Raw genomic sequence first — 23,034 nt, forward strand, 5'->3', positions numbered from 1 at the left:
AGTGGCAAAGGCTGACTGGTAGTGGCATAGTAGAGGGTGATGGGGAGAGATAGATGATGACCGGGAAAGGCAGAGGGTGATGGGCAGAGGGTGGTGGGGAGATTTCTTGTGCCCCGGATGGTGCTGTGCATCAGTAACAGTGCAGGTACACCTGCAGCCCAGGTGGTGGCAGATAGACTGGTCAGAGAGAACTTCTCAGCAGGCAGCGCATGTACAGCAACCCAGTCCGTTCAGTATTGCCGATAGTATGATAACTGATGTCATTGGAGGTGGAGGGCCCCATCAGCGGCACCTGAAGAGGACCACAGAAACCCTGGGGAGTTGACAGCCACCCCCCAGGTGAAGACACCAGAAGCCCTGGCGGGTTGAGCCCACCAGATGAAGATGCCAAAAGTCCTAGTGGGCTGCAGCCATGAAAAAGAGCTGACACAGGCTGTCGCCAACTAGGCAAATACGCCAAAGCCCTGGCAGGTTGGCATCCACCAAGTGAAAACGCCAAAGCTCTTGCAGGTTTTCTCCTACCAGGCGAAGACACTGGAAGGCCTAGTGGGCGGCGGCCACATAAAAGAGCTGACACAGGCTGCCGCCCACTAGGTGAAGATGTTGAAGCCCTGGCGGGTTGGCGCCCGCCAGGCGAAAACGCCAAATCCCTGGTGGGTTGGCGTCTACCAGGTGAGGTTGCTGAAGCCCTGGTGGGTTGGCACCCGCCAGGCAAAGATGTCTAAGCCCTGGGGTGGCAGTGGCCATGTAAAAGAGCTTAAAGGCCGCCATTCCCCAGGTGAAGACCTGTAAAATAAAATATTACAATATTAAAGTGTGTTGTGTTATTTTAATATTTTATTTACATGTGGACTACAGGTGGCAGTGGGCCCTAATTCCCAGCATGCTGGTACTTGTGGTTTTCCAAGTACCAGCATGCAGGGAGGTGTGCTGGGACCTATAGTTCACCTGCAAAAGAAAATATTCTTTAAAATGCACCACATCACACAATCAACCTGGCACCCACCACCCAGGAGTGCTGGGGATAGCCCTGGGCTATCAGACTAGGCCTGGGGTGCCCTGGAGAGGGGGACCCCTTTATTGAAGGGGTCCCCAGCTCCCCAGGGATACCAGGCCTGGACTGACTAGTGGTCAGGGTTGTTGCTGTGACTGGGGTGCCCGGTGAAAGGCCTCCCCTGGCTCTGGCATCAGCCCCCGTTAGAAATAGTCTGGTGCTGGTTCTGGAAAATACAGTGGAACCCTACTAATTTTTTCCCCTGTATTTCCAGAACTAGGACCGGATCAGAGCCCAGTGCTGGTTCCCTGAATACAGGCGACCCCTACGTCATATGTCCAACGTATTTTGGCAATATTAATATTTTATTAAAACATACATGCACCACACATGCACACACTATCTCACATACTCGCCTATGTATTCCTGAAGCCAATCTGTCCTCTTCTCCAGTAGGTACTCCAATGGTGTACCTGTAATAACAAATTCCATATTCACCTCCTCCTATGCATAGATCTGTCCTCTTCATTCCAGAGTAGGCAAATCCTGGGTCTTGGCAAAAAAAAACAATGCATTTCCCGATCCCACGGACATTAGTAGTGTCCTCTAAGGACACTACTACCCGAATGACAGCTCCACTGTGTGATTTCAGTCCAGAAATCCCGGTGCGGAGCGCTCATTGGCTGAGAGAGGCGAGCCTTCCGCCTCTCAGCCAATGAGCAGTTCTCACCATTGAATTCAATGGTGAGAACCAAGCGTGCCCTTTTCAAAAGGTCCCGCTAAATAAAAAAATAAAAAAAAAGTGTCTGTCTGTTTTATTTTAATATTTCTTTTGCAGGGGTACTAAAGGTACCAGCAGGCCCTTGATGCCCCGCCTGCTGGTACTTGTGGTTCTCCAAGTGCCAGTATGCGGGGATGCCTGCTGGGACCTGTAATACTACTGCAAAAGACAATATTTATAATTACATATGCACCACACAACACAAATCAACCCAGCACCCACCCCCCAGGGGTGCTGGGGATAGCCCCGGGCTATCAGCCTGGGGTGCCCTGGAGGGGGGCGACCCCTTTATTAGGGGGGTACCCAACTCCCCAGGGATCCCTGAATTGGGCTGGCTGACTAACAGTCAGGGGTGATGCTGGAGGGCCTGGTGAAAGGACTCCCCTGGCTGTGGCATCACCCCCTGCTAGAAAGGGTCCGGTGCTGGTTCTGGGAAATACAGGTGGACCCTAAGCATTTTTACCCCCCTGTATTTCCAGAACCAGGACTGGCTCAGAGCCCAGTGCTGGTTGTGCTGAATACGCGGGACCCCTACGTCATTTGTCCCCCGTATTTTGGGAACCAGGACTGGTTCTGAAAAGCCTGGTGCTGGTTGTGCTTAATACGGGGGACCCCTATGTCGTTTGTCCCCTGTATTTAGCTGGTTTGTTTTTTGGGGATCGGGCCATGCCATTTTTTTTTTACACTGCTTTTATTTTTAAACACAGTAGCACAGACGGGTCTTACTGACCCGTTCATGCTTCTGTGTTTGTTTTTTTTAAACACAGATGCAGATCCGAGCCTGCATCTGTCTGCTGCTACCTCTCCCGGGTCCTTCCTCCGTGCACCGCCACCACTAACGCCCCCGGGTCCCGGCCACAGCTAACGCCTGCTACCCCCTCTGGGTTCCTGCCATAACTTATGGCTGCTTCCTTCCCCTGAGCCCATCTACCGCTACCGCCCGCACTGACCTGCCATCTTCATGCACCCAAGTGAAACCACAGTAAGTACCTGATAGATGCTCTTACTGAGGCTGCGCATCAAGTTGAAACTTCCTATCTCTATAATGGCAGATTTGGGAAGGTAATAGTTTAAAAACTGTCACTTTCTCAATTACCTAAACCCCAAAAGCACCTACCATTGAACAATAGTTACCTAATAAAACAAACCCCAAATCTAAATTCACCCCCTACCCTGAGTTATGCCTTCCCAAAAATCCACCCTAGAGAACAGCAGAAAAGTGATCCTAATTGAGTGTCAGAAAAAACTGACAGTTGGAAATTTAGGTTACTCCCAAGTCCTCATTTTTATGTTTTTGCCCTGCAATTTGGCATGCAGCACCGAGCGACAATTTTACCAGCCCATGCTAAATTTCAGCTCCATACCTCCAATAGCTTTTGAGGTGTAGCCCCTTAAACACCATGCCCCCTCTCTCCGGAATTCTCTATGGGAGAATTCCATTTTTTTTAGGGGACCCCTACATTGTTTGTCCCCTGTATTTTGGTAACCAGGACTGGCTCTGATTAGCCTGGTGCTGGTTGTGCTTTATACAGGGAACCCCTGCATCGTTTGTCCCCTGTGTTTAGCACAACCAGCACTGGGGCTCGAAAGCTTGATGCTTGTTGTGCTGTGTGGGTACATCATTTATTTTTTTTTTTTATTACACATTCATTTTTTAAAACAATGCAGTGATATGTCCATGCATCTGTTTCTTAGTGATTAGATTTTCTCAGGTGCATGCCCAGCATCAGTGAGTCCCTCTATGGCCTGCTGATGCTTCTGTGCACGGCCCTGTTGCTGCCACTGCTCCATACCCTTGCTGCTGCCACTGCCCCACACACTTGAAGCCTGCCCCCACAGCCATCTCTACCTCTGCACCCTTAAAACACCTCCTGTGTGCTGTCTGTTCCTCCACCTGTGTTAGTGTACCTATTTGTTGACCTTCTGCCCTGTAAGTGGCCCGGTTTGCTCATCAAAATCTTGATGGTTAATAAATTTTGAAAAAGCTATGAAATTCCATAGACAAAAAACCTTATGGTTTCACGTCCCATTAAGGCTGCTTAGACATGATCTGAAAATTCACAAAACGTATTGAATTTCTGCCACTCAAACTACAAAAAGCCATGAAAATACGATCATTAAGGCTGATGCCTTAATGGACATGGTCCTTGCGTAATACAGATATGGTATGCCATGACACCATGTGATTAACTGCAGATTCAGCACTCTCACAGTGAGATTGCTGTCACTCACAAAATGGTGGAGCTGCTAATTCACAGAATTCTGTGCTCATTGGAATACACACATGCATTCTATGCAACTGAGGTCTGAGCAGAATATAGAGCTGCGCAGATGAGATCAGAGTATGGTGGATGGGGCGAGAAGACAGGGCATTGTGGATTGGGCAGACAGAAAGGCATGCAGAGGGGAAGATTAAGCAGTACAGATGGGGGCAAGCTAAAAGTGATGCAGATAGGTTGAAAACAGTGGTGCACATGGGGGGAGACAGAGTGGCACGGTTTGGGGGAACAGAGCAACATGAATGTGGAATACAGAGTAGCATGGATGCGGGGAGATAGAGCAGCGCAGATGGGTAAAGACAGATTGGTGTGGATGAGGAATACAGACTAGAACAATAGGAGAACACACAACAAAAGGGATTGGGGAAGACAGATTGGTGTGGATGGGAGGGGAAAGACAGAGTGGCATGGTTGGGGGGGGCAGAGTGGTGCAGATGGAGGAAGAAAGAGTGGCAGAGATGAGGGGAAGACAGAGTGGTATGGGTGGGAGGGGAAAGACAGAGTGGCACGGTTGGAAGGGACAGAGTGGTGCAAATGGAGGAATAAAGAGTGGCAGAGATGATGGGAAGACAGTGATGTGGATGGGGGCAAGGCAGTGGTGCAGATGGAAGGAAGCACAGTGGCACGGATGCAAGAAGACAGGGCGGTGCACGTGGGGAAAGACATATTGGTGTGGATCAGGGCATGCAGACTAGCACAGTTGGGAGAACACACAGCTGTAGGGATTGGGGAAGTTATAGCAGAATGGAGGCGAAGTTAGTGTACATGCATAGACAGAGTATGTTTAGCAATTGGGAAGCTGAATGTGTATAATGAATGAGATGGATGTATGGAGTGAAATTTTTGTGGTGACTGAATGGGAAGATTGTGGGCACTGAGTGGGATGTGTGTGCCACATAACTGCTCAGACCTCAGTTGCATAGACTGCATGTGTGTATTCCAATGAGCAGACAATTCTGTGAATTAGCAGCTCCACCATTTTGGGAGTGACAGCAATCTCACTCTGTGAGAGTGCTGAATCTGCAGTTAACCACATGGTATCATGGCATACCATATCTGTATTACGCAAGGAACACGTCCATTAAGGCGTCAGCCTTAATGATAGTAATTTCATGGCTTTTTGGAGTTTGAGTAGCAGAAATTCAATATGTTTTGTGAATTTTCAGATCATGTCTAAGCAACCTTAATGGGACATGTGAAACCGTAAGGTTTTTTGTCTATGGAATACACTTCATACACGCCTTCACATATATTCCTGCAAGAAGAGAAGCTAGGAAGTGGGTGTTCCTGAGGTTCGTCAGTCCTTTTAGGATCGTCCTTGGGCCTTTTGTAAGTGGGCTGGGAGGAGGAGATCAGGGGAAGGAACCTGAGGGTAAGAGGGGCCATCTGAGTGTGTTGAGCACAGCCGCTGCTGGAAGATTACGTTCCAGCAGGCGCTGGTGGGCTATCAGGAAATCCCAGCTTTACCTGGTTTAACATTGTATGATAAACCATGGATTTTTTGTTTATTTGGCATTGTTCTGTAAGTGAATATTATACAGCCTTGTTCTTTTACATATTTATTTTCTAGTTCTACAGATCCTCGGAGACTGTGGGGGTGTTTAAAAGATCGATTGGAATGGCGACATGGCACATTGCATACTCCAGCAGGAAACAAGAAATTGCTATGTTTACTCGATGACCTCAACCTTGCTAAGGTGATTACTTTATACTCTGGAGACTAGACTAAGATGCTTTTATTGCAAATTAGTCTGAAAGACCTGTATTGCTGTGTCAAATCAAAAGTGCATTTTATAAATTCAGGTTCAGCACTGTGCACAGCAGATGTATGAACTGTGATTTCAGGCTACATCGGAATTGCATTCATTGTAGAATATTATTATATTTAGGATATAATACCTTGATCTTTTATGTGATAAACACATTTTTATTGTTAAATGAGATACTGTATATTGATGCTTAGTTATACTTAGTTTCACTATTTACATATTTTTTTAAATCAGAATTTAAGCAGTGTCCAAACATGCAAGTTTCTACATTTTTCTATTTCTATTTTTTTTTTTTTTGGTCTATTTGCTAAAATATCCAAGATGTACCTTAAATGAAGAAAAACACCTCTGAAATAATTTCCTTTTTTGTCCTCCAATTTCTTTATTTAACTTGCCGCAAAATTTGTTTCCAGAATAATTTAGAGACATGCAGCACTCATGTATACACAGGCCAAATTTATTAAACGGCAACATACCGTAGACCTGGGTACTAGAGGGGGCATGGCCAAATACATGAGCATGGCAATGCCCACTCCTGAAAACATTTAAAAAAAGACTAGGCATGTGCGGAGGGAAGGGGGATTTCCTCCTCCTCCATGACTGGCCTGGGCCCAGATAATCAGTACCCTCCCCACCTGCTCTCTGCTCTTTGCACCCCTGCCTACAAAGACATATTTGCATGGGGGTGGTCATTATATTTTTATTCTCTTACTTTTATGGTTTCTTATATTGCTGCTAATTGTTTCTAAGTCAACTTTTTTATCTTTGTTTTTATATTTTTTATATTATTTATTCATATAGACTATAATAATATTTAATGTTACTAGAAGAAGTGATTGTTGTTTTGTATACAAATAAGACATTATAGTCGGCAATTGCTCTTCCATCGTTTAGTAAATGAACCAAATACTTGTATCTCCCTATTGTACTGTAAATGTTTTGCTTTTCCAATTACTTTCTTACTACAGCTAAATAAACCTGCATTATATGTTGCGTAAATTTTTATTTTGATGAAAGTTTTGCTAACTGGCAAATTGTCTGGCTGCCCATATGCGTTACAAATGCCAACCTTTCCTTTTTGTGATGCATTGTGTGAGCGTGGAAATTCAAATCAGCATCTTAAAATGATTTGAGACCATTATATGTACATTGTTGTAGTCAGTTCGATCTCAGGGCCTGATTCAGAGCCGGACGCTCTGACACAGCGCTCGCTCTGAATCAGGGCTGGCCTTCTGTTTTTTTAGAGCGGCCCCCTGGCCGCTCGCATAGCTGTGGGTGACCACCCACAGCTATAGCGAGCTGCCAGGAAGATGGTCGCGATGGTCAAGACCATCGCGACCATCGGGCTTGCGACAAGACCCTTGTGGTAGGGTCTCGTTGCCGCAAGCCCTAGAGTGCTTTCGGCTCTAACAGAGCCGAATGCACTCCCACTGACATCACTTGTGATATCATTGGGGTCGGCCCCAGACGGTAGGTGTTCCCATGGGAACGCCTCCGTCTGGGCAGCCATGCCCCCGGCCCGCCCACCAAAGGGGGCCTGCTGTCACTCAACATCGACAGCACGCCCCCTTTGGTACGAGACCCGGAGCGACGGATTGCCTGTCGCTATCTGGGTCTCGCGCATGCGCACTGGGCCACCATCGACCCGTTTGCGAGTGCGTAGCGCTCGCGAGCGGGTCTGAAGCAGGCCCACAGTGTAGTAGGGTGATGACAGGAAATGTGGACAAAAGGAGGCATGTGGAATGGAATCCACATTTTATATTGTGATTTGCCATTTCTATATATTGTAGGTGAATACGCTTGGCGGTCAGCCAGCCTGTGAGTTTGTTCGCCAGCTTCTTGACCAAGAAAGAATATTTGATCCCATCTCTCTGAATTGGAAAGTTATCAAGGGGATCATATATCTGGCAACATGGAATATAACAACAGCTGAGAGTTCCGCAACCCAAAGACAACGCCTCCTGAGACATTTTTCCACCTTTCACTGCAAGTACCCAAGGTTTGTTGCTTTACTATTAAAGATTTGTATTATATAGTGTCATTTTTATCATTTTCTTGCATTTTACGTTTTTTGTTGGTCCTGTGAAATATTATTCTATGGGATAGATTCGCCCATATTTCTACTTGCATACCCACAATTAATGCTAGAGAAATCTTTGTATCTGTGACTGCAGAGACTGTCATTTTTTTGGATGACAGTGTTGCAGTTAACAGAGTCTAGTTACATGACCCTACGTGGCTATGTGCCCCATCATGTAGCAGACTACAGTATGTCAAATGATAAAGCCTGCCAAGACTGTGGCCTGCTATGTGGATCCAGCCGGCCCCCCATCCTGGTGCTCCCTGATCTCTTGCACCATTTAACTTCAGTATACAGAAAATTACAGCATAGAATATTACTACATGAAGAGCAGGGAAATTATTTTATATTCAACAGAGATTCTTTAAATATTTTCTTAATATTTTTTTGTTTAATTTTTTTGATATGCTGATAGTCAGGTAAAATTTAGATACATTTTATCACATTATAATTGGATTGATTTGCCTTATGTTTTATTCTTCCAGTCAAAGCGAACAGCTTGGGATATTCAGCAGCATACTAAATGCTCACTTTGTGCCAGGAGTGACAGAACACAAGGTACCTGTCTTCTTTCTTTCATTAGTAGAATGTTAACAAAAATGGACACTATCTCAGCAGTTCAGTTAATTGTGCGCACACTGTAAGCTTGTAGCGTACCAGCTATTAGTTAATGGCCTGTCATATTGAAGTAATTGCAGCACTTCATAAGTGGCTGTAAAATCTAGTGACACATTTAGGATTACATTTATTCCAAGCATACCTTAGAAGAAACATTTTATTATTTATGCTTCAAGCAAATTAATGTATATTTATATGAAAATTTAAGGCTGACAGTGGTTCAACTCATTTGTTTTATTTTTCATTTCTGTACAGGATATTCTTTTTAGTATGCAATTTGTAATTTCCTTTTGGAAGAAGTTTCTAATATCTGCTCTGTATTTAGTATTTGCTTTTTGTACATTTTTAAGCCACCACCATTTCAACCAGTGGATACTATGGAAAGTTGCCATGGCAACCTTCTTAAGGCACCCATAGCTCAACATTTTAGCGATAGTTTTGAAATATTAGAATTGCAACAAAGGCGATGTTATTGTTTTTATGGATTATTTGTTGTATTGATTATTATAGTTTGTAATTTTCTCCTTGATTACAAAGTTTTGTGAGCTGTCTCGTGTTTCTTCAGTATATGGTTATATGGAAATGTGGCCTACCATTACTGTTAAATGTATTTTAATCATACTTTCATACTCTCCTGGAATGGCCGAGTGGTTCCCAAAAATTGGGTGTCGCTCCCAGCCACCTGGAAGAGTGGGCAAGGCTCCCAGAGCCGGTTGCCTTCCACCCTCAGCCGCCAACTTACTGAGTGGTAGTAAGCAGTCCAGGTGGCCAATGACGCAATTTGTGCTAAATTGCAACATCACGCCCACTGGCACACCCACTTTACCAATTTTTCAGCAATTACAATTTTAATAATACAGGGGTTGATGTAACAATCAGTGAAAAGAGTGTTGTTTCCTAGCCTGTTCCACCTAAATATGTAATTCTAAGGTTAATTTATGCTTTAAAGCTATGTGAATCCACCACTGCTGAAGCAGGGGTCACTAAAACGGGTTTTAGGCCACCGGTCTAAATCCCGACGGCTGAATCCTGACAAGGATAGGCGTTGAAATACCGACGTCTATCTTAATCCTGACTCCGGAACACAGAAGGATGCCTGCCCGAACGAGGTAAGTCCTGGGCATCCTTAGTGTTAGCCGTGGATGGGGGAGGGATAGGTTTAGGTTACATAGCGCGGTTAGCGTTAGTTTTTTTGTGGGGAGGTTAGTGTTAGGCACCCCTGGGGGGGCTTATAGTTAGGCACTAAGGGGGGAGGGTTAGGTTAAGGCATGAAGGGGGGAGACTTAGGTTTAGGCACTAATGGGGAGGGTTATTGTACGAGATGAGGAGGGTTAGGGTTAGACGACTAGGAGGGAGGGTTAGGGAGAGAAGGGGGAGGGTAAGTATACTTACCCGATCCCTGTCGGGATACCAACCATCAGGATGCCGCTGTTGATATTGTGACAGGAGGCATCCTGACAGCTGGCATTACATACCGATTCCACTAAAACAAATGTTAACATTTGGCAAATATCTCACTGTTGTGTTATCTCTGATTTTACCAATTCCCTCTCTGACCATCACCTTCTAAATTTTAACTTAACCCTCTCACCTTCTTCACCACTGCCTCCTAAGGCCACTATCAATAAACATAACATTGAGGCTATCGACAAAGTTTCATTATCCTCTCTGCTTGACTCACTTATCTCCCCTATTCTCTTTCTCTCCTGCCCTGAACAAGCCACTTCCCTATACAATGCCTCTCTTACTGCTGTTCTTGACTCTGTTGCTCCTGCAATCACTACTCATGCTTGCAGATCCACACCTCAACCCTGGCATTCTAAATGCACCTACAAATATGTTCACGAACCACTGAGCGACAGTGGAGGAAATCTCGCTCTAAGACAGACTTCCTCCATTTCAAATGTATGGTCTAATCCTACAGTGCTGCCCTTTCCCTTTCTAAACAGTAATTTTTCAAGAACCTCATCTCTTCGCAGTCCTCAAACCCCCGGCGTCTCTTTGCCACCTTCAACTCCCTTCACTGCCCACCCCTCCTTGCCTCCCATCCTCAATCTCTGCCCCTGACTTTGCCACCTACTGCACTGCTGAAATTGAGTCCATACGTTAAGACATCATATCCCACCAGACTCTCAGCTTCCCGCCCCGTCCTTTGCCAGTCTACCCCTCCCCATCCATCTTACCAACTCTGACTTCTATTTCCCCTGTATCTGAAGATAAAGTGTGGGCCCTCATCTAGTCTCCTCCTCCTTCTCCCTTGACCTTATCCCCTCCAGTCATCTCCTCTAGTCATCAAGTGCACTGTCTTGGAGTTATAATTGACTCCTCTCGCTCCTTCAAACCACACATTCAGTACCTTTCACAGTCCTTCCGTTTTAATCTCAAAAATATTTCCAGGATCAGACCATTTCTTACCCTGCAACCCACTCACTGGTCATCTTCAGATTGGACTACTGTGACCGCCTCCCATCTGGCCACCCTGACTATCACCTCTCTTCACTCCAATCTGTCCTCAACGCTGCTGCCTGGCTCAACTTCCTTTCCAAACGGACCACATCTGCCTCCCCTCTCCTTCAAGGCTCCACTTCCGAACCCGATTCAAGCCTCTCACACTCACTTAGAAAGCCCTCATCCATTCCTCTCCCATTTATATCTATGATCTTAACTCCTTTCACACTCCTCTTCGCAAATGAATGCTGCCTCTTTTGCCAACTGATTACTTCCTCCCACAACCGCCTCCAAGACTTCGCCTGAGCTGCTTCCTACCTCTGGAATTCTCTACCTCTCCCCATCAGACTCTCCACCTCTGTACAGAAGTTCAAATGGGCTCTCAAGACCCACTTCTTCATCTAAGCCATCCATCTCTCATCCTAACCCTCTGTCCCATGCTCACTGTCTACCCCAACTGTGTGCTAACATGCATTATATGCAGTAGATTGGAAAGCACATAGCTGGATTATGGTTTTGGGGGGACCCAGGGCACCCCTAAAGTCTAAGATTCAATAAATATATACTCACACATACACACATTCAAAGCAATAGGACCCAGTGCCTTTAATACAAAATGGCCACAGATAAAGTGGCACTCTGGGTCAACTTCCATTTAATTCTAATTTATAACAAAAAAAAGTTCACTACTGTCTGTCCCCATTGTGCGGACTTATTCCTTAGTTACTGAAGATAATTCCCAGGCCGATACCACAGTGGTGCTGGCACTGGCAGAAGAGAAGAATTTGAGGCTGCAGGCACGTTCCTCTCAGACTCACATCATAATGACTCAATGTTTCTGACACCTCCTTCCCTGTAGCCTGCGAGGTCAGTATTTGAGTACACTGAGAGCCTGCGCAGGCAGGCACCATGTATCCTACTGGACAGCCGCAGGTAGCCCAGTACAGCTCTGTGAGCTGAGCTGCCAGTGGCAACTGGTGCCGTCAGCAGCTGCTGGTGGGTTGTAGTTAAAATACTGGCGGACGGGATTCTGGCCATTGATATATTGACGCTAGAATCCCGACCACCGGCAAACTGCTGACACCGGTATCCCGAATGGGATCAGGATACCGGCGTCGGCATACCGAATGCCGGAGTCCAGAATGCCCGGATGCCAGTAAGTGTGGTAGTTAACTGGGGATGGGGGGGTTAGGATTAGGCACCCCTGGTGGAGTTAGGGTTAAGCACCTCCCAGGGAGGGTTAGGGTTAGGCTGCAGGGAGGGGAGATTACGATTAGGCTCCACGGGGGGGAGGTTAGGATAAGGCACCCTCCCGGGACACTTAGGCTTAGAGTGTGGGAAGGGGGGGTTAGGTTTATGGGGAGGTAAGGGCACCACCGGGGGGAGGTTAGAGTTAGGCACCACTAAGGGAGGGTTAGGGTAGGGAGAGGGTTAGGGTACTTACCTCCCCTAACGGGATCTTCACAGTTCAGGCTTCCGGTGTCAGGATTTGAACTGGCATTCCCTGCCCGTGCTTAGCAGAGTGCAGATTGGACTGGTAATGAAAATCCGATCTGTGGGAAATCATGTGTGAACAGAGTCAGTGAACATGATTTTAATAGGGACAAGACAGAATTTGATTGTATTAAATGTGGCATTATTGCATAGTTTATTTTGGGCTCCTGTTTCTTCAAAGTGTAATTCTATTAGCAGTGGTGTACGCAGGGTGGGTTAGTGAGTATCCACGAATCGTCAACCATCGTCAGCCATCGATGACCAGTGATCCATTGGCAGATTGGGCAAATTCAACATGTTAATCACAAACTCACCGATTCTGACCATTTTTGGGTTGGGATTGAAGAATTGAGATTTATCAAGATGTTGAATTTCCCCAATTCCCTGACCCTGGCAGAACAGGGAATTTCACAGATGTTTGGGACCCATTACTTAAGATTTATATAAATGTAAAATAAGCTCTAATATATAGGACACATTTTCCCTTTTCGCATATAGCAGTTACATGCCGCCAAAAATGTTCCTTATATTATCTAGGATAATAATACTATCAAAATGAAAGGTAAACTGAATAATTACTGATTTACTTTCTGGTCATTACTGCCATTAAGTATTTATTCTATGATTTCAGGTTGGCAGTAAAGGTGCTGTGTCTGCTGAACACTTGGAGGAATTAATCACAGCTATCACTAAAGTTTCAGTAGAGCTTCAGGAGAGACTGAGGATGGTGTTCCTGGGGACGTCTCAGCGCTGTCACTACATATTTACACTTCGAGATCTTGCAAAAATATTCAAGTAATAGGAATGGAAAGATGTTACATGATGTCTGGACAGTGAAAAGGGCCTTTAATTCACCTCCTTGAACAGTTTTTGTTGTGTCAGCTCTTTGTGCTACTTATAAAAGCTATTTAAAAATTGCATGGCACTGTCACGTCAAGAAATGATGTGATTCATATAGTTAAGCCTTGCCAGCATCACTATAAGTGAAAAGTCAGTCCTATGGCTATATGTGACAATTACTAGAAAAAGCTGATTTGCGCCTGTCTATCCTGTTCCCCGCTGCAACTCAGTGCGCTGATCAATCACAGGAAATTTAAGATGAACTTGCAGTTTCTGCCCTTGTTAGTCTAGCTCTGTCCAAAATGTCCTTGTTTCATTGCCAACCTCTCAGCTTTCTTTCTGCAGGAATGATGAGCTCACATGTATTTTTATTGTATTAACTAGGGTTACACTTACTGAATGGGGCAGATGTTCTAAGCTCTAGAAAGTGATAAATTGGAGAGTGATAAATTACCAACCAATCAGCTCCTAACTATCATCCTTAAAACACAGCCTGTAACAACACAGTTAGGAGCTGCTTGGTTGGCAGTTTATAACTCTCCAATTTATCACTTTATCACTTTCCAGAGCTTAGCACATCTCCCCCAAATAACTGTTTCCTGTCGTTACAGTAAATGCATTACATTATGTTTCACCAAATGCAAAGGATGAGAAATTACTCTAAGTGATTTTTGATGATTTTGTTGTTGTGAAAGACACCCTTACTATTCCAAAAGGAAGTTTGCAGGAAACTAAAGCAGTTTAATGTTTACAGAGTGAAAAAACAATAAAATATAGATACAATTCTATGAAAATGCAGCAACCTATTTGCTATTTGAGAAAAATCAAACATTATTAGTGGGGATAGAAGGCAAAGTTGAAATTATTATTATAATATTAAAGAAAGTAAGTAACCAGGAATATGTGTTTCATTCACAGGAATATTTGCCTTTCTCTGGATGGAGGAACTACCACTGACAACCTCCTGCTGCTTTGGAGACATGAATGTGACTGGGTGTATGGGCACAGGATGTCCAGTTCTGTGGACTATAGCAGATTTGTGCAGGAACTGACCATAGCAGTACAGAAAGTGTTTATAAATGAAGAACAGGTAGAGTATATTGTAACATGGACTCACCTCAATACTGGGAGAATGAATGAGATACATTCCTGGGTAAATAATTACACTAGTTGTAGTTAGTGTTATACATGATAAAATCCATGAAGCTCATTTTCTCTGTTTCTATACCTTCAATCTAATTTGTGTAGTTAGGGTTGTAATTATTTATACAGTATATTGTGTGGAATCCACCATCATCCTCATAGACTAAAGATTAATAAATAGACCCTGAAGTCTAGGAGATTTTTGTATGTATGTTTGAGTGTACTGTGTACCAGTGAGTACATGATGTGTGGCAGTATTCATGTGCATATAGGATAATGGGAGTTGTGTGTTTTACCAGTTTATTTTCTTTAAAATATATGTTTCCGTGTTTTTACAATATTAAACATTGGTATCATACAGCTGATTTCTTTTTTTTTTTTTTATATGTTTGACCATTGGGATTATGGGTATAATTGGTTTCTTGTCTCAAGCAGTCTCAAACTATAAAAGGCTTGTGCCAAAAATATAATATTTACAGTATAAAATAAAACACCCAAATGGCCTGATTCTGTGTCAGAAGCAGCTCTGTTTTTAACAAACTGAGCAAACGCAGAAATGAATATACACATTGTTGGCGTATCTCTGAGTAATTCGGGCAGATGTTGGCTGGATCACTCCTTGCGTGAAATGGGCATTTCTGGGCAGCAACGTGGCAGTCGCACGCCAGAGATCTCAATGTCATGGAAGTGTTGTTTGCTTGTAGCTAAAGTTTTGTGCCAATTTATATTATATAATCTATCACACATACAGCGAAGGGAAGCATGATTCTCCTGACGGATATCTTGCACCTAGCATCGCTCTAATATTAACCTTAGCGGCTGTGGAAGGAGAAGAAGTGGGTGGTACAGCTTCCCTCTGGAAGCCGTACAGATACCAGCATTAGCATAAGGTAGTAAGGTAGCATAAGGTAGTAAGCCACTTTGTATGTGTGTTAGAATCAAACCTAGAGGTTAATTTGTAAAGCACACAATACTAGCTGAGCTGTGGCAAATTAATCATGGAAATTTAATTTGTGCAAGTGTCCATCAAAGCACATAGATTGGTGGAGCAAGATTGGGACATTTCCGGCATTTGCAGAGAAACGGGGTTGTATTGGTTTAGGGAGCCACTAAACAACGTGAAGGCATTCCTAGCAAATGACAATCAATAGACAATCAAGTTAGTTTAGTTTAATGGAGCGGTGCAGAGTAAGAAGGGGTGGAGCAGGGGAAATTTTAAAGGTGTTAATTACTGTGTCACCCTGCAATGTATATGGGACTCCTCGTGCATCTCCATTTAGCACTTCATTGCAGGAGCCAATTTCTCAGGTGCGCTCCATGAAATGTAATAACATAAATTGCCACTAGTAATAAAAACAGTCCCATCATTATCCTACCTAATACAGGCCATAAATAAGACTAAACCAAGATGTTAGCTAGGAGAACAGACACATATATTTTTTATGAAAGGGGTGATGCTAACCTGCTTGGAAGCTGGACTTTGATGTGATATGTATTGTATATTGCACAGTGTGCCCTTTACAAGGCTGTGCAGGGGGCATCTTCCACCTGAGTCAGTTAAAATGTATTGTACTTTATCTGCAGCCGCACAGTCCATACTGGTGCCCAGTCCTACAGTGGCTTATGACATTTCACCACCTCTCTGCACATCCAATCAGACATTTAGGTAATGCAGACGTCTCCAGAGACCACAGGGTATATGTGCACCTTGATGTGTATTGGGAAGCGATCCGTATATTCCGCCAGTGCTCCTAAGGGCTCTCTGTTCAAGTGCCTGATTCACTACAGTTGCTACTACTCCAGATATTTTACTAAAGTGTAGAATAAGCACATCATGACAAATTCAACAAGTTTCTGTGACTTTTTGGGATAATTAACTTCTCTTCATCAAAGATGCATTGCGGGTAGATTTGCAGAAGTTATACAAATAAATGGTTAAGGTGTTTGCCCATAAAAAGAAATCACAATCCAGCTATCATATTTTAGAATGTACTGGATAAATAACTAGAATCTGATTGGTTGCTATGGAAAATACCACCACCTTCTTTCTTTAGAGGTTTTGGTAAATACTGTATACCCCCACATGCACTGTAAATGAGACCCACACTGTTTGGAGAGAACACCTCACTTTAATTATAAACAAATGGGAGACTACAGTCAGGTTTAAGTTTAGGTCTAAGTGTTCAAAATATTTTATTTGTGTTTGAATAAAAGAAAAAGACTAAAATCTAATGTATCCGATTTTATGATTTATGATAAAACTGGTATTACAGTGTTTGTTACAACACAATTATGTTAAAATGTATTGCAGGTAGAGATCATCCTGAAGCCTCAGCAGCCCTTCTTTAGTAATATTGTAGAGGATGATGGTGGGTTAATCACTACTGTAGCCAGGCAGCAAGACATGAATTTGTACAGGAGAAGTGAGAAGACCAGCAGCGCCACTCACATCCTAGACGGGTACCAGCAAACGTTTGATTTAGTCCATGTGAAGCAGTTGCTAACAGAAGCGCTGAGAGAATACAACAAAGTGAATCCCAGAATGAGCATCACATTTTATCAGGTCGGTTGCTGTGACTTGTTCGCCTGTCATTCATAGCCTAGCTCATTAATTATTGAAGGGATCATTGTGTGCTTGCTGAAAAGAACAGCCAACTTGAGCTACAGACATATTGATCTATTTCCCTTACAAAATCCTTTGTTGAATGATTAACTTGTTGGAAAAACAGTTTTATTTGATGAGATATGTTTCTATATGCTGCTATTTATCTTTAAACACTGTTTTAATTGGTGAAAGACTATATTATATTTCATATATTTTTATTTATTAGAAATAATATTTTTGAGCACTATTTTGAAAATGAAAGGTTGCCCTGTAGGTTTATATTTAATCATAGCCGTAGCGCTGCCAATGTGTGTATTATTTCATACCTTTCTACGTATTTTACCATTTGAGTTTTCATTTCTTGAAACATACGGACAGAAACTTGCATATCGTACTAGTAATTGTAGTGAGGCAGTAATATTTACTTTGTAGCTGGTAGACAGAACAGTCGATAAGTTGTAATAATAAAAACCATACTCCTCAAGTAAATGCTTCTGTGAAATTGCATTACATCTCTGTATACGCTCTATATTTCATCATTTCCTCTTGCTTGGGTGAAAAAGTGCTGTATGAATACATAGAGATGTAGTCATTTGTATGAAACATTTGCTTGGAATGTACTTTTTTTTTTACTGTTTGTTTTATAATGTATTGCTTTCCTCACCAAGTTATTCTACAGTGTCTCTTTACCCATGGTGCTTTTTAAACAATGGACTGCTACTATTATTATGATTATTATTATTTTCATCATAATCTTTAATTTATTAAGGGTATCACATTTTATTGTGCTGTATTTATACAGTAGGCTGCCACAAGGGGTCCACAGAGCCTTACATAGTACATATACAAATGAAATGCAAACAGAACAGGATATTAAGTGCATAAAAATGACAGTACAAAATGCAGAAGATAGCAGGAATCAAATAAAAATAAACATGTTAGACAATTAATAAACACGGTTGCATGCTGTATACAGGAGAGAGGTGAGTCAGGAAGGCCAGATGAGAGATGGAGGCAATAGTCCAGTCAAGAGTTGACCAGTGAGTGGATGAGGGTCAACATTTCCTCCAGGGTGAGAAAGAGACTGATCCTGGAGATATTTTGAAAGTGGAGGTGACAAAAATGGGATAGTGCCTGAATGTGGGGTTTGAAGGAGATAGCGGAGTCGAGGACAACTCCTAGACAGTGGACTTGTTGGACAGAAGAGATGATGAGGTTATAAATGGATAGTGATAAAGAGGGAGGTGAGTGTACTCAGTGGGGGGAGAAGCCAATGAGCCCAGTCTTACATGTTAAGTTTAAGTAAGCGCTGGGACATCCTAGAGGAAATAGCAGAAAGACAGCTGGATACATGAGTGAGAAGAGAATGGAAGAGTTAGATCTGAGTATTAGCATACAGATGATATTGGTGGCCAAAAAAGCTGTTGAGCACACCAAGAGAACAAGTATCCAGGGAGAAAAGAAGGGGGCCAACAACAGAGCCTTGATGGACGCCAACAGCAAAAGAGAAGAGAGGTTGGGTCATGAGAAGAGACAGTGAGGTAGGGTGACTGTCAGGTGAGGGTAGTGTCCTGCAGACCAAGAGTGAAGAATTTGTAAGAGGAGAGTGTGGTCCATAGTGTGAAAAAAAAACAAAGAGGTCAAGGAGGATGATATTTTTCAGTACAGTGGAGAGGATTAAAGTTATGGTGCATACACACAGTCAGACTTGCTAGATCAACGATGAACGATATGAACGGTTCTACCAACAATTTCATGAACGATGAACGATTTCTGACAGTATTTAAACGAATTATATCGTCCAAATCTGACTGCAAACACAGTCGATATCAGATATCGTTATCTGATATGCGGGCACGCGCATCATTCGTCGATGCATGACAAACATGTCAACGATATGAACGATGTAACGATTTTTATAATCGTTATCGTTCATATCTTCCAGAAAATCTGACCGTGTTTACCCGCCATTAGATTGATGTGGGTAAAGGAGTATATATGTATATATATATATATATATATATATATATATATACACATACACACACACACAGAATCCGAATTATTATTGGCACACACGCTTCATCTTATGCAACTGTTGGGGTGCTTAAAGAATCACTGGCAATCCTTCAGGAGATCACATAATAGGATTTGTGGGTACTTACCATTGAATCCTTTTAGAGAGTCTATCTTACGTAGGATTGAAGTTCTGTCTAAATAAATGCGTAGGGCCTGGAAAACATCCAACAGTGATAGATCGTCCTGGTCCCCTGAGGACTCTGAAGATGAGAAAACAGGAAAAACAATCTCCTGGTTTAAGTGGAAAGATGAAACCACTTTCGGTTGAAAAGATGGAACCGTCCAGAGCACAGCCCTATCGTCATGGAAAACAAGAAAAGGTGGTTTGCAGGACAAGGCCCCCAACTCAGAGACCCGCCGAGCCGAGGCAATGGCCATGAGAAAAACCACTTTCCACATTATGAACCGACGGTCCACGGATTCCAAAAGTTCAAATGGAGCCTGCTTAAGAGCCGACAGAACCAGGGGCAAATCCCATGGCACTACTGGTGGTTTAACCAAAGGCTGTATTCGCAAGACCTCCTGTAAAAAAGTCTGCACCTCTGGGAGGAGAGCCAGATGCTGCTGAAAGTAAATGGAAAGAGACGAAATCTGTACCTTCAAAGATTGAAGCCGGCCTCCAGACCGCCCTGCAGAAATGCTAAAAACCTTGGCAGGCGGAACTGGGCAGTATATACTCCCCGCTGCTCACACCACACAATATAGGTTTTCCAAACCCTGTGGTAGTACTGCGCGGAAACCTGCTTCCACGCCCGGAGCATGGTCCTGATGACTGAAGGGGACAAACCCCTGGCCTTCAAGAGCCCGTTCTCAACAACTAGGCCATTAAAGCCAACTGAGGTAGGCCCTCGTGACAGAATGGCCCCTGTAGCAGAATATATGGATGCAGAGGCAGATTCCAACCCGGTCCTGCGGCTAGCCTGAGTACCGTGGCAAACCACGACCGGCGCAGCCAGTTTGGAGCCACTAGGATGACTGAAACCTGCTGCTTCCTGACTCGATGGAGTACTCTTGGTAACATGAGAATTGGAGGTAAAATGTAGGCCAGATGGAAGTTCCAGGGAACTGTCATGGCATTCACTGCAAATGCCAAAAGATCTCTGGACCTTGCAATTGTGGTGAGACGCCATTAGGTCCACCTCCAGCAGCCCCCATCTCTGAACCAGCTGCTGGAAAACCTCCGGGTGGAGAGACCACTCCCCTGGCAAGAACGTAGTCCTGCTGAGGTAGTCTGCCTCCCAATTGTCCTGCCCCGGTATGAAGACTGCTAAAATTGCTGAGAGGCACATCTCTGCGCAAAAGAGAATGAGATTTGCCTCTGCCATGGCAAGTGCGCTTTTGGTTCTGCCCTGTTGGTTTACATATGCCACTGCCATGGCAGTGTCTGATTGGATCCTCACTGTTCGGCCTGCCAGGAGGGCCTGAGCCCTGCACAGTGCCCGATAAATGGCCCAGAGCTCCAGCATATTTATTGGAAAACCTATCTCTGATGACGACCAGGGCCCTCATTCAGAGCCGTATGCTCTGAGCAGAGCGCACGCTCTGAATGAGGGCCGCCCTCCATAAAAATGGAGCGTCTTCCTGGACGCTCGTATAGCTGTGGGTCACCACCCACAGCCTATACGAGCGTGCAGTTTGATGGCCGCGATGGTCGTGACCATCGCGACCATCGAAACTGCGAACCGGAGCCTGCGGTTGATGTTTTCAACCGCAAGCTCCGGAGTGATTTTGGCTCTATCAGAGTGGGCCGGCTTCTGACGGGAGGCGTTCCCGTGGGAACGCCCCCCGTCAGGGAGGCACGCCCCCGGCACGCCCACCAAAGGGGGCGTGCTGTCAATCAACATTGACAGCACGCCCCCTTTGATCAGACACAACGAGCGAAGGACTTTCCTTCGCTCGTCGCATCTGGCGCATGCGCACGACGGAGCTCCCTCCGTCGTGCGCATGCTCAGTGCAGAACATCGACCCACTTGCGAGCGGACAGCCGCTCGCGAGTGGGTCTGAATCAGGGCCCAGGTCCCCTGGAGACAGAGGTTCTCCATCATCGCTCCCCAACCTCTGAGACTTGCGTCTGTGGTGACAATAATCCAGCTGGGAGTCACCAGGGACTGACCCTGGAGAAGGTGATCGGTAATCAGCCTCCAGCGAAGTGACTGATGAGTGCTGTCTGACAGAACCAGCAACTGAGAAGAAAGGTCGTCTTAGCGGCCCGTCCAATTCTGGAGAATCTCCCACTGGAGAATCCATGAATGGAAGCGGCTGTACTGAATGGTCTCGAAGGTAGAGACCATTGTGCCCAGTAACCTCATGCCCAGCAGGGGCAGACAGCACTTTACTGACTAAGTCCTGAAGGGCTGGGCTTTGGGCTCAGGCAAGATAACCCTTTCCAGTGCTGTATCGAAGATCACCCCCAAAAATGTCAGACGTTGGCACGGCCTGAGGTGACTGTTCTCGAGATTCAGTATCCACCCATGATGCTGTAACACCTGCACCATGTGATCCAGGTGGAGCTGAAGTTGGGCAGTGGAATCCGCCTTTACTAGCAAATCGTCCAAATATGGAATCACTGTTATCCTCTCGGAATGCAGTAAGCTTGCCATTGCTGCCATGATCCTTGTGAAGACCCGCAGAGCTGTAGCCAAACCGAACAGCAGAGCCTGGAACTGGTAATGGGCTCTTCCGACCGCGAACCTGAGTAGAGACTGATGCCCCGCCCAAATCGGTATGTGGAGATATGCATCTCTGATGCCAGAAACTTGTTTGCCAACATACCCTGGATCACTGATCGGAGCGACTGCATGCAAAACCGATCCACCCACAGGCTGGCATTCAAGGCTCGTAGATTCAAAATCGGCCTATAAGTGCCGTTGGGTTTCTGGACTAGAAACAAGTTGGAGTAAATCCCTGTTCCAGTTGAGACTGTGGAACAGGAACCCCTTCTGAACAGAGGGAACTGATAGCCTGGTTTAAGGCCCATCTCTTCTCCGGTTCCCTGGGTAATGCTGTAGCGAAGAAACATTGTGGCGGCTGCCCCCTTAGGTCAATCACATAACCTCGGGAGACAATGCCCCTTACCCAGGCATTTACTCCCGAAACTACCCACCTGTCTCGGAAAAGAAGGAGATGGCCCCCTACCTTCCCTGAGACTGGATGGGCTGAGATCCTGTCAGGTACTCAGCTTCTCAGATGCCCTAGCACCCGGGCGCCTGAATGTGCTGGAGAATCTACCCCGGGCACCATTATATTGCACCATTATATTGATAACTTCCCACACACACATTACATTAATTTCCACACACACACATTACTATAAATTAGGGATGGGCACGGACCCCTGTCTTTTCGTTTTGGTTCTAGTTCCTCATCATGTTTTTGTTTTGATTTAGGCAAAACCACCCTCAATTATGTTGGTTTTGGATCTGGATTTTTTTAAAATTGATAAAAACAGCTAAAATCATGTAATTTGGGCCTATTTTTTGTTCCTAAAAAACACAATCCCCAGCACCTAAGGAACAGACAGGATTTGGGTATACACCTGCAGCAGGTGAAAAAGAAGTATTGCCTACCTCACATGAGACCTATTTATATACAAACCCCTGCGCTGTTGTATACCCCTAATATACAAGCAATTATTAATCATCAAATTATATTTTAATTGGCACAAATTTAAACCACAAATTGGCACAATCTTAAAATAAATACAAATACATTAAAAATCATTAAATAGTTGTATACACATTAGTAAAAGATATATATATATATATATATATATATATATATATATACTTAGAATAACATTATAGAAGCAATTAGTATCAATGTACCTAATTATGATGTAGTTACATGTGCTGTTTAGTTACACGTGCTGTAACAGTTGGAGAGCATTGTTACAAAACAAGCAGCC

At 44.3% G+C, this 23,034-nt stretch overlaps 1 protein-coding gene across 1 annotated transcript in view; it reads left to right on the plus strand.

The window, feature by feature from the left end:
- The window catches only part of LOC148507539 (uncharacterized), a 662,982-nt gene that overhangs the window by 290,697 nt on the left and 349,251 nt on the right, over nt 1-23,034 (plus strand). Inside the window, exons 58-63 of the mRNA XM_088445856.1 lie at nt 5,625-5,751; nt 7,614-7,822; nt 8,389-8,461; nt 13,095-13,258; nt 14,222-14,393; nt 16,758-17,009. Of these exons, the coding sequence (XP_088301982.1) occupies nt 5,625-5,751; nt 7,614-7,822; nt 8,389-8,461; nt 13,095-13,258; nt 14,222-14,393; nt 16,758-17,009 (997 nt within the window). The remainder of the gene's footprint in view (nt 1-5,624; nt 5,752-7,613; nt 7,823-8,388; nt 8,462-13,094; nt 13,259-14,221; nt 14,394-16,757; nt 17,010-23,034) is intronic.

Source organism: Taudactylus pleione, unplaced genomic scaffold, assembly GCF_031769625.1.
Source record: "Taudactylus pleione unplaced genomic scaffold, aTauple2 ptg000391l, whole genome shotgun sequence".
Lineage (NCBI taxonomy): Eukaryota > Metazoa > Chordata > Amphibia > Anura > Myobatrachidae > Taudactylus > Taudactylus pleione.